Raw genomic sequence first — 12,983 nt, forward strand, 5'->3', positions numbered from 1 at the left:
GTGAGTGGGGGTGATGTGATCAGCATCACGCCCCTGACCGCCTTTACCCCCCAGGGTTTCCCCCAGGTACCCATGTTATTTGATGCTGGGTGGGTGCCGGGGCCGCTTCCATCGTTAGAAAAGTTCCCGGATTTGAACCGGCTGGGGATCGAACCCGGGACCTTTAGCATGGTAGTCAGATGCATTACCGACTGAGCCACCGTGGCCACCTCTGTTGTAAATTTACATTTTTTGTGAGTCGTTTTTTTAAATTTTGCTACACTTATATTGGTTGTTTCTCATTCTACATAAAATTTAATTTTTTTTATAGACTTCACTATTTAAAATAAATTAATATTTGTATGATTTGTAGAACAGTTGTAACATTGTAGAAACAATTCATCAGCCCTGCCTTTTTGTACAATAACTGATGTGAGAATGACAGGAAGCCTTGCAATGGATTAGGCTAGTCGTTAGCATCTCATTTGCGCTTGTGGAGGTTGGCGAGTGCTCCGTGAACACTACTCAATGCACCTCAAGGTCAGTGGCAGCAGTTCATGAGTTGGGGGAGCCGTTTGCAGTGAAAGAGAAATCTATGATTCCTGTTACTCTTTTTAAATTCCTTTAAAAGTCTGTGAGGCTCTGTTCATCACTGGAAGAAATTAATTAATGTGAATGGGGAGATACTCACTTTGGAGTTTTCCTTTTCACAAGTAGAAATTTGATCTAACAGATCTAGAAACTTTATAAAAGAAAATATATGATTTTGAAATGAAGGGAAATCGAACAAAATTGATCCTCTGTTAGCCCCTGTAGGTGATAGACTACAGCATCTGAAGCCTCGACTTCTGAAGTAGACATGTTTAGTTTTCCTTGCTCTGGCAGTGAATTGGCTCCTTCCAGCCTGCCTGTTAATTGTACCGAGGGGTGAGAAGTGCATGTGAATTGTGGCTTCGACAAGATAACAAATACATTTTTCTACAATCTTTGTAGTTGAATTTCATGGATTTTTTGAAAATTCCAGTTTGCTAAATTTTTTCACCTGTTGTGTTTAGGCCAATGGTAATGATAATGACACTATTTACAGTTTTATCATAATTGGTATTTTGTATATATAGGTGGTGGACAAATTAATATGAACACCCAAATCAATATTCGTAGTAATTCATCCTTGGAGTACAGTTATGCACCTGACACAGAAGTCTGCCACCTACAGGCCATGAAGCTAGAGGTGTGAGTGTATCAGAAGCAGTTGTATAGATTGTATATGAACATTGGGTAACAATATGATCTCGGGCGAACGAATTTCTTCATTTTTACAGAAGAAAGTACTTACTGAAATGTATTTCTTTAGCATTTTGAAAGTTCGTGGAGGTACGAGGTGCATCCAGAAAGTAAGTTTCCCTATTTTTTTCCCGTGAAAGTAAACATAATGAGCTGTGTACGTATCAATCATATGCCAGGCGGACAGATCCCGCCCGGCGCCAGTAGCGAGGCAGCAGTGGTCCAAAGTGGAAGCTCGTATTCCTTCTCCCGCCGCATGCCAGGAGCGAGGCAGCAGTGGTCTGAAATGGAAAATCGTATTCCTTCTCCCGCCGCATGCGAGGTTCGGTCGGTGATAAAGTTCCTGAATGCACAAAGCATTGCGCCAATTGACATTCATCGTCAGCTCTGTGAGGTGTATGGGGCGAACATTATGAGTAAGCAGATGGTGCGTCGCTGGTGTCGGCAGTTTTTGGAAGGTCGTCAAAGTGTCCATGATGAAGAGCGCAGTGGGCGTCCGTCCCTCATCACTGATGATCTGGTTGAGCTGGTGCGGCAGCGCATCGTAGAGAACCGTCGCTTCACGATTACAGAGTTGAGTAGCCTTTTTCTGCAGATATCGCGATCCGTGTTGCACGAGATTGTCACGCAGCGCCTGCTGTTCAAAAAATTGTGTACCAGGTGGGTGCCGAAAAACCTGAAACTCGAACACAAAATGAAACGTTCAGGAGCAGCACTGACATTCCTACAACGGTACCATGATGACGGCGGCGATGATTTCCTCGACAGGATCGTCACGGGCGATGAGACGTGGATTTCGCACTTCACCCCGGAAACCAAGCAGCAGTCAATGCATTGGCGGCATAGTGGATCTCCGGTCAAGAAGAAATTCAAACAGACACTGTCGGTACAGAAAGTGATGTGCACCGTGTTTTGGGACAGGAAAGGCATTTTGCTCATTGACTTCCTCCCCAGAGGTGAAACGGTGAACGCTGACCATTACTGTGAAACACTAAGGAAATTGAGACGTGCCATTCAAAACAAGAGGCGTGGCATGCTTACTGCAGGTGTTGTGCTCCTCCATGACAATGCTCGTCCACATACGGCTCGGCGCACAGCAGCTGTTTTGATGGAATTTTGCTAGGAGTTGTTTGATCATCCACCTTACAGTCCTGATCTGGCTCCCAGCGATTTTCACGTTTTCTTGCACCTCAAGAAATTCCTGTCCTCCGGTGAGCATTTTGGCAATGACGAAAAGCTGAAGACATCTGTCACACGCTGGTTCCATTCACAGGCGGCAGAGTTCTACGACAGTGGGATCCAAAAGTTGATACCACGATACGACAAGTGTCTCAATTCTGGTGGTTGCTATGTTGAAAAATAGCTGAACCTTTGCTGTACCTGTTGCCAATAAATGGTTTCCTGAAACTGTGTTGTTTTTTTTTTAAAAAATAGGGAAACTTACTTTCTGGATGCGCCTCGTATTTTCTTTCATCGTGGAATCTGTTTGACCAGTAATTCATGTGTTTTTCACCAAAAACATCTCTCCGACGCACAATTGCCGTTGCTTTTCCTTGCTTCCTCTACGTGAACTGGATGTTGCGCACGTTTGATGACATCCTGTCAGTGTTTCCAACCACGCCGTTGTTTTGCAAGAAGATGAAAAAACGAAATATACATTCCTGATATTACTAGACCCCAAATTTTAACTATGTTTGCCGAACCTTACCGTGAATGGTTCGTGGGGCATTTTTCAGTTAAGAAGGTTGGAAGCACTGTACACCCACTGATCCACGACACAACTCAAGCTGTGCCCGCCATATTGTGTGTTACGGAAGCGAAAAAAATAAAGAACAAAAATTACAGTTAATGTCAGAAATTTAAATTATTTTTGTGAGAAAAGCAAAATCACACCTTAAAGAATGTTTCGCAATGCACAATAGGTAAGTACGAATGTCAAAAATGACGAAATAAAGGAGTGAGAGGTGTTTTCCCGAGATCATATAGGTAATGAACATTCTGCTACCAGTAAAACACCATTATGTCCAACCTCTCAGACTTCCAAAATAACATGATCATTGGAGCGTGCCTAGCTGGGGCTTCATTGACGAAAACAACCAATCTGTTGGGTTTGCAAGGAGCACAATGTCAACTGTGATGACAGCCTACAATAAAGAATGTAAGTCATCATCTTCGAAACAGAACAGTGGGTGAAAGTTGAAGCTCACCGACAGAGATGGACGAGTTTTGAAGTGGATAGTGGCCGAAAGCAAAAGACAATGGTGGCCCACATAACATCCGAGATGAACTCACATCTCGGAACCCTGTATGAACCAAAACTATCCAATGGGAACTACATACTAGGAACATCGATGTCAGAGCGTAATGCTGTGTAGCATTGAAATTGTTGCCAAGAGCACAGAGGCTGGATACATTGGAAGTTGAGACAAGTCATCTGGTCTGACTAATCTGCATTAAATTATTTCAGACCATTGGGCATGTAAAGAACGCCTGCAGAAACCTTTCACGTTGATTGCCTTCTTCCTACTGTCAAGCATGGAGGGAGTTTTGTGATAATGTGAGATGCAATATCTTAGTATGGTCTTAGACCACTTGTACCTTCATGAAGGATCGCAGCCGAGGAATATTGCAGCATTCTTGGCGAAGACTTTGTTCCCTGGATGATGAGCATGAAGAAGAAGTGGCATCTGGCCTCCTTAGAATGTAATTGAACATTTGTGGAGTATTTGGAGCCGAAGTGCATGCTAGGTTTCCACATCCAGTCACACTTTCTGAACTAGAGATAATTTTGCATGAGGAATGGATGTGTATTCCCTTGAACATTGTGCATAATCTGCATTTGTTCACTCCACATCAGATACAAGCTGTAACTTCCTACGAATTTTTTTTGTCCACCACCTGTATTTCTATGCAAAATGTTTAATATTTTTATCATGAAAACTTAATTGCGTTGTGAAGCAACAGAAATTTAGTGTAATTAGAATTTAGTTTACATATTGCATTTTTCTTTTGTATGAGCTATAAACTTTACCTTTCAGTAAATTTATTATATATCCTTTGAAAATGTTTGTGTCTCTAATGACCTAATAAACATCATTGAATGATTACAAGATTAATGTACTTTCAATAAAAATTCTGAGAACTATTAATCTTTTTTGTATACATTTTTCGGTACTTTAGTATTATACGGACTACCTGGTTAGGTTAAGTTAGGAGTATTAGCCCCAGTTTCAGGATCGACAAAATCATGTTTGCGAGGGGAATATAATTTAATGTTGACAATAAACTAAGCTAACCTAACCAGGTAGTCTGTAACAGTTGGGCTGAAAAGTTCGTAGGCTGACTCATAGATGGCGTTACTAGAATTAAATCCATGTGATTTTTACTTACTACTAACCTTCAAAAGATACGTGTATAAATTTCACAGCTGCCGGATAATTAGTTCGTGAGATATAGCATTGTGAGTGAAGCAGCTTTTGTTATTGTGAAAAAATGGATAAAAAAGAATTTCGTGTTAATAAAGCATTGCTTTTTGGCTAAAAAAAATACTGTTGAAGCCAAGGCTTGGCTTGATAAACATTATTCAGACTCTGCACCAGGAAAATCAACCGTTGAGAAGTGGTTTGCTAAATTTAAACGAGGCGAAATGAGCATCGAAGACGATGCACGCAGTGGATGCCCCAAAGAGGCTGTTACCGACGAAAACATAAAAAAAGTCCACAAAATAATTTTAAATGATCGTAAAGTGAAGTTGATCGAGATAGCTGAGATTATTACATAGCGTTGTTGGAGCATTTAAAGGATGAAATCACGAAAAAACGGCCCCATTTGAAGAAGAAAAAAGTGCTGTTTCATCAAGACAATGCACCGTGTCACAAATCAATGAAAACGATGGCAAAATTATATGAATTAGACTACGAATTGCTTCCCCATCCACCATATTCTCCAGATCTGACCCCCAGTGACTTTTTCCTGTTTGCAGACCTTAAAAGAATGCTCGCTGGAAAAAATTTAGCACTGATGAAGAGGTAATCGTCGAAACTGAGGCCTATTTTGAGGCTAAAGAGAAATCGTACTATAAAAATGGCATCAAAAAATTGTATGACCGCTATAATCGTTGTATCGCCCTCAAAGGCAACTATATTGAATAATAAAATCGAATTTTGTCAAAAAAATATTTTTTACTATGTTAGCCTACGAACTTTTCAGCCCAACTGTTTTTTTCAGGAAAAAATCTTTATCACTGAATTTTTAATTAATTTACAGTATTTCAAATAGATAGTAATATGTAAGTCTACTTTCAACAAATAACTTACCTATTCTAACTAGGAAAGAATACATTTTAATCTTCTTCGTTACACACCGCAAGGAAGCAAGAAAGAAATAGTCTAACTCAGTACAGATAAAATTTTCAGAAATGGAGGTAGTCAAAAACTTTGTATCAAAAACTTTGTATCAGCAATAAGATGCATCCCATTTTTCAGGCCTATTTTTAAAGAAAAAAAATGCAACTTATATGCTGGCAAATACGGCATTTCTTTTTGAAGGCTTAATTTTTTCTAACATATGTGAAATAGCTCTTCAAGAGGTACAATTTCATGCATCTACAGTTTCATCTGACACTGATGTAGATGATATCAGCAAATATTTGATAAATTAACTGACATCTTCTGTATAAACAGTGTAACCACTAATTGCATGAATTAATTTGCAGGCTGCAAGATGAGGATTAAGTTTGGAAATGACAGAAGAAATGACTGGAAATGTTGCTTTTGTATTCATGTCAGGACAGGAACAATCCTTCTTGGAATCTGGCACTTGGTGAGTAATCTGTATAATGTTTGTTATTGTGTTCAATTTAGATTTTACTAAATTTTATACTTGTTTCCATATTAAAAACACTTAAAGTTGCTGACCAAGGCAGTTTATTAAGATTTAATAACACTTTACATGTAATGTTTCTACCCTCTATCAGGGTTTTCCTCAGACGTAGAACTAAACTAAAAAGGGATCCTATTTTACTACATTTTCTGAGGCTTTTATAAAAAATACTCCATTTTTCTAGGTATACATGTAGCTTAACCTTTGCAACGTCACAAATTAGGTCACATACGTTACCTCATATTGACCAAAATGAAATGAATCTAAAAGTTGAGATTTTTATTGTGAGTTAGGTTCATTCAGAGCTTTCTTTGTGCCAAATTTAAGAATTTTTCAAGAGGACCCATTTGAGATATTTAACCCCGAAAACTGTCAAAATTATGCTGTAAGAAAAGGGGTGCATTTATAAGCACGGATATTTTATTTACAGACACCCTACAGGTAGGTCTACACAGAAAAAAAATTCAAGCCTTGAACTAAACCCCTTCATTAAAAACATCGGGCTTAAAAATACAAATTTTTCGCTATTGTTACCGAAATTTCCACCATAATTTTCGTACTTAGGATGCAATTTGTAGCAAAACATACTTGAATATAACAGAAAGTATGCTTTATTAGCTACAAAATGAATTTTGTTTCACGTCTCTAGCTCTAATGGTTTTTGAGATATTAAGGTTTCTGTATACTGCTACATGAGCAAGAAAAGCCATGCGTCATGTTGGTAAAATGGCTGTCCCAGGAGAACTATATGTCAAATCACAAACCCTGACACCTTCTGTAAACAAAACCACCTGCATGCAGAAAGCATTGCAAACTGATAGAAGTAAAATAATCCACACGAAAATCCAGCATTGTTACAGGATTCATTACGTAAGGTAAAACAATGGCTAATTTGTAGTATGGGATACACTGCCGCAAATGACGTCTCACTTTAAACCCAATACTCTTTCTTTTTTTACTTATTGCTTCACCTTTATGGTTAACTCTTTGCACCAGTAATCATTTCCCATAAATTTGGCTTCTTTCTTTGAATATATTTTACTTGCATTTTTTAGACAAAATGATATAACATGGTAATGTATATTTCTAAGGATGATATAGATAGGAGTGTATTTGAAATTTGTTTGTAGATTTTATGTAAATTGTATCTTATGTAAATAAAATATATAATGGGCATAAACAGTCATATGCATTGCTGTAAGTCCAATAAATATATTGATGATGATCAAAACAATGCAAAGAAATTTCGTAAATTTATTGCGGTTGGAAACTTTGACAAGCATCCTAATAATGATTTTTGTTCCGCAAAATATAGTGCAATTCGTAAAATAACTTGGTGACATGGCAAGGCAAGATAAGTGTGAACATTTTGTAGTAATATAACTTTCAATGAGCTTAGAGATTTGTGTACATAATGATATTTTATAACATTGGTTATTTTCTAAAAATAATCATGTGAACAGCAAGGAAGTAGTGCAACTTAGTAATATTGCCTGACTTAGCCTTAGAAAAATAACATGCCGAGTTCTATGTGTGAGGGAAAGTCTCCGTGTTCTCCGAGCTTGTTTTCAAAACACCAGCAAGGACAGCCTTTGCAAAGGGGTGAGAAACAGATTCTACTCAATATTTATGTAACGTTCTGTCAGTGGTATCCTGAGAAACCAGTAAATGAAGTGGTTAAGTTGGTATCCCAGTGCAGTGGTGTGTCAGTGTCTGCAGTTTTAAGGGTTATGAAAGAGAGAATGACAGGGAGAGTAACAATGTATGCGGCTGCATATTCGTTTGATGTTTTGAGAACGGGTTCTCACATTCAGAGGCTCTTATATAAAATGAATAGGTGCGGCGAACTAGGAGTGTAACAGCAGATGATTGCGGTCATGGATCAGCTGACGCGGAGTGATACATCGAATCGGTGAGACCGTTTGTTTACAGAAGGTCTCAGGGATGGTGATTTAGACCTTAAATACAATATATTTTTTTTTTTTAACATTGGTTTGATATCTAGAAACATGTACAAATGTATGTACTAAAAATGATTTTTTTCTAAAATGTCATTCAACCTACATTGAATGGTTTGCTATGGAGATTTTATTTTGTTAAAGCCCTATCCTCAGTTTTGTTTTAGGAAATGGGATTTTCCCCCTATTATAAATAAAAAGGGGCTGGTACCGGAATTGTTTTCAGTTTTGCCTACCCATGCTCTGAAGACGTACACACTTTTGCCATGAAATTGATTTAAACAGTGATTACAATTTTAAAAAAAAATCTTCAGTAACTTTGTCATACTGCTAGTTTAGAGTCAGCGGGACCAATGCCTTCATCTTGTATATTGAACTGTTATTTTCCTTTGGTATGTCATTTATATATTAACACTAGGGCTGATCCAATACCACTTAGAATTGATTCTGTACAAATGCTAATACTCTTACCGATACAGAAAAGATGTGTAGAATATTTAAATATGCAAGCATTATAGAATGTATAATTGCTTTAAAATTTTCCTAATTTACATGAGATGATTGTTTAATCATTTCTGTCCACAATGTTGTTGCAAAAATAATGAAAGTTGTAAAAAAGGTAAAGTGCTCCCCTGTGCATAGCACCACGCTATGAAAGCGTATAGGGGGTGTGGGGGTAACGCCCCACACTTTCTTGATCCGGTCGTGAGTGCATCACGCCCCTGACCGCTTTTACCCCCCAGGGTTTCCCCCAGGTACCTATGTTATTCAACGCTGGGTGGGCACCGGGACCGCTTCCAACGTTAGAAAAGTTCCCGGATTTGAACCGGCCGGGGATCAAACCCGGGACCTTTAGCATGGTAGTCAGACGCGTTACAGACTATTGGGATTTCCATAAAAAAGATGCAAATGCATTAAAATCTTAACCTTAGTAATTAGCATGGTCAGCAGAAATTCATTCAGTTCTAAGAAAAAAGTAAATATAAAATGTTATGTAAGGTTGCAACATCACCACAATTCTTAAAAATTTCCTTTGAGGAAGGGCAGATTAGTGTTAATTAGGGCTGAGCAATACCAATGGTGTCTAAAATTTCATCACTGATATTGGCCGACACTTTTCCAGAGCTTGTGCGTTTCGTGGAGTCCGCCAAAATGCCATGCAGCACTTTCATGGAGTTTGAATATCCTAGAAATTATGCAAATGTGTAGCCACGGTGGCTCAGTCGGTAACGTGTCTGACTACCATGCTAAAGGTCCCACGTTCGATCCCCGGCCGGTTCAAATCCGGGAACTTTTCTAACGTTACCCCCACACCCCCTATACGCCTTCATGGCATAGTGCTATGCACAGGGGAGCACTTTACCTTTACCTTTTTACCAATACATTGCTCAGACGTTCAGGGGTTTCATAAGAAATAGAGCTCAACAAAGCATATTTGATAGGGCGTTTTTTGTCGATTTTGCTGGATATTGGTTTTTAAGGGGGTTTCATGGCATTTTTTTAAAAATATATAATCTTACTTTTCCTTTTCATGAGAGAAGGGATATTTCTTAGTGTTTTCGTTGTTTCTTGAAAACCAACCCACTTATTTCTTGTCATCAGTGATTTTTGATAATTGTTTAAAATTTAAATTAGATTTTTTTAATTCAAATTTATTTTTTTATTAAAATTACATGCTTAAAATTGCTTGTATGGTTTTTGGCACCATACCTATACTAGATATGTCTTTCTATATTAAGACTTTTACAAGGAAATGGCCCTGTAAAATATTTATTTGCTGTCCAAGCAAATAAAAAAGTACGTGTAATTACACATTTCTCTGTTTCTGATACTGTATGTATGAACCTACTACAGAAATGTTTGTTGAGTGTGTTAATGAAACTATAATAATTTCAGTAACTTTTCTTCCAGTGGAAATAAAATATTCTGGATGTACTCTATAATTGTAATTTAAAATATTTTTATAGTCTTTGTAGGTGAATTTTTGCAAATTATTTTTATAATAGTTTGCAAAATCAAGAAAGTGTGGGGCGTTACCCCCACAGCCCCTATACGCCTTCATGGCGTGGTGCTATGCACAGGGGAGCACTTTACCTTTACCTTTAATAGTTTGCATAATATCAGCTGCCATGTTTATTTACAGTTCAATGATAATGACACTATTTAGGGTTTAACATGATTAGTATTTTGTATATTATTCTACACAAAATATTTTTGCCTATAAAAATATTGATTTTTAAATCAAGAGAAATAAGTGTGTTTCCAGCTTACGTATTACATTTCCTTTCGTATGAGCTTCACCCATCAGTATATATATATTTTGTTTCCTTTCCTTTCTTAGGCCTTAGAAAGGGCATAATAAAGTGATTACGAGAATTGCAATTTAAATCAGTCCACCTTTCTTGCCAGGTTCCAGGAAATATGTTAAGTCTTTCTTCCTTGAACAAAAAGATGTAGTGAAAAAGTGACACTTGTAGAGGTGGAAAGGAGCTATTCAATGTTGATGTCTTTGTTAAGAGAACGGTCGTCACTTTTTCTCAACATAGTCATGGTAAGCTAAAAATTTCTAAAGGCAACGTAAAATATGTAAAAAGAAACATATTTTAAATGGACTTTGGACGATCTGCCTCAGGAATATATCCTGCTCTCTTGAAGCTTTAAAAAACAAGGTGTAACATTGTGAATGCTAAAAAGACAACCTACAAGTGGTGTTAGTAGTTGGTAAAATGAATATGTAAGTTTGTTGTAAAAGAGCATTTTTTGTGGCTTTTAGGTATTATTGCATTATTTAGAGCATTATCTGGTATATTATTGTGCATTAAAATTCTTACCATACTAATCACTGAAATATAAAATATTCTGGTTTGTGTGATCTCCCTAAAGCTTCATCCTTCATAAGTGGTTTCTATGCACTGTTTTGCAATCGGGAAATCAATTTTGAAAAACATGTTTTTCTGAAGAAAGGTGTGTAAAAATTTCTCAAGAAGTTATTGTGAGATTTTTTCCCCCCTCAAGGTTCTACACATCCTCGCCTTGTCAGTGATTGCAGTTATCCTGTTTCATCCGGAAATCCTTGAGGTGAACAATAATGACCAGGTGGGTAGGGAGAAAGCACCTGTACTCCCCACGCCTTTGAGCGAAATAGAAGAGCCCCCTCATCTAGAAGTGGAACCTAGAATTGAAATGCACGTGGAAGGAAATGCTGTCACCTTCAAAGATGATGCTGGGAATGACTACATAAAAGCATATGGGTACTCAGCTCCGTACATTGATAGAAAGCTGAAATACGGTAAGAAAGAATTGTTTCATGCCAGTGTATTTTGGTGTATAAGTTAGGAAAGTTTGAAATGAGAACTTTAGACTTGCTGAATTGTTGTGCACTGCAAGTGTTTGAAGTTCTAGACTCAAAAATTTGTACGAGGGTCACTATTTATATTTTGAGCCTAACAATGAAAAAATAGAAATTTGGCATTGAAAACTGCTTTATTGTTTTTCGAAGTATTCTCCTTTATGGTCAATACACTTTTGCATTCGTTCGAACCATTTGTCAAAGCAGTTTTTCCAATCTTCTTGAGACACCTCCATAATATGGTTTTTGAACGCATCAACGGCATCTTCCGCCGACGAAAATCGTTGTCCACGCAATTTATTCTTGACATTCGGGAACAAGAAGAAGTAATTGGGTGCCAAATCAGGACTGTATGGTGGATGACCCATCAATTCGATTTTTTGACTGTTCATAAAGTCGGTTGTTAGACGAGATGTGTGACAGCTGGCATTGTCTTGATGAAGAATGATCCGACGGCGTTTGTTTGTTTTCCGTATTTGACCGAAGACCTCTGGCAAACAAATTGTTGTGTACCATTCAGAGTTGACCGTTCTACATTCCTCTAAAGGCACAGTTGCCACATGACCAGTTTTCCCGAAAAAAACAGGCGACCATTTGTTTCTATGTGCTTCGAGCGCGAACAACTTTTGTTGGATTGGGTTCATCTTGAAACACCCATACAGTCGACTGCTGTTTACGTTCCGGCTCATATGCATATATATCCATGATTCGTCACCTGTTACAATCTTATATACGTCTTTTGAAGCACCACAATTGTATTTATTGAGAATTTGTTTGCACCAATTGACACGAGCGTCTTTTTGAGTTTTTGTCAAATTGTGTGGGATCCAACGAGAACATACCTTTCTCACAGCTAAATGATCATGTAATATTTTATATATGATGGTGGAACTAATGCCTATGGTTGCCTCAATCTCGCAGTATGTCACATGACGATCTTGCAGCATTAGGTTTTGCACAGCATCAATGTTTTCTTGAACAACAACTGATTTTGGACGACCTTCGCGAATCTCGTCGGTGAGCGAATGGCTGCCACGATTTAATTCGTTATACCAGCGTTTCACAGTGGCAAAGGATTGGGCTTCATCGCCAAATGTGGAAGTAAGTTGATCGATGCACTCTTGTCTTGATAATCCACGTCGAAAATCGTAAAAAAAAAATCATAGCACAAAAATGTTCACGAGTTAATTCCATTTTATTGTTGTCGCGCAATCTCCAAGGCAACATAAACAACACAAATCAAGCTATTGACAAAACATTTGAAGTACGTTATGGTCAATAATGCCAAACGATTCCGTGCATACGTCAAATCGCGCCTAACTTCAATCAGTGTTGCCAAGGCTCAAAATATAAATAGTGACCCTCGTATACCCTCAGAAATGTTGCAAAATAATTTGTTCATATATATTGCAAAACCTACTGTAGATGAACTTATCCCATAGATTTCTACACATAACAAGTTGCAGACTATTTAATGTTAAATCAAGCTACACTATTTTGATGTGGGAAAATGCATCAAGTATACAAAATTG

General features: G+C 37.8%; 1 protein-coding gene across 1 annotated transcript in view; it reads left to right on the forward strand.

The window, feature by feature from the left end:
- Nucleotides 1–12,983, forward strand: part of LOC145994225 (lysosomal-associated transmembrane protein 4A) — a 35,431-nt gene that overhangs the window by 6,705 nt on the left and 15,743 nt on the right. The window contains exons 2-3 of the mRNA XM_083130324.1: nucleotides 5,978–6,084; nucleotides 11,118–11,391. Coding sequence (XP_082986450.1) covers nucleotides 5,986–6,084; nucleotides 11,118–11,391 — 373 coding nt within the window. The 5' untranslated portion in view covers nucleotides 5,978–5,985. The remainder of the gene's footprint in view (nucleotides 1–5,977; nucleotides 6,085–11,117; nucleotides 11,392–12,983) is intronic.

This window comes from Lepisma saccharinum, chromosome 1 (assembly GCF_977018435.1).
Source record: "Lepisma saccharinum chromosome 1, izLepSacc3.1, whole genome shotgun sequence".
Lineage (NCBI taxonomy): Eukaryota > Metazoa > Arthropoda > Insecta > Zygentoma > Lepismatidae > Lepisma > Lepisma saccharinum.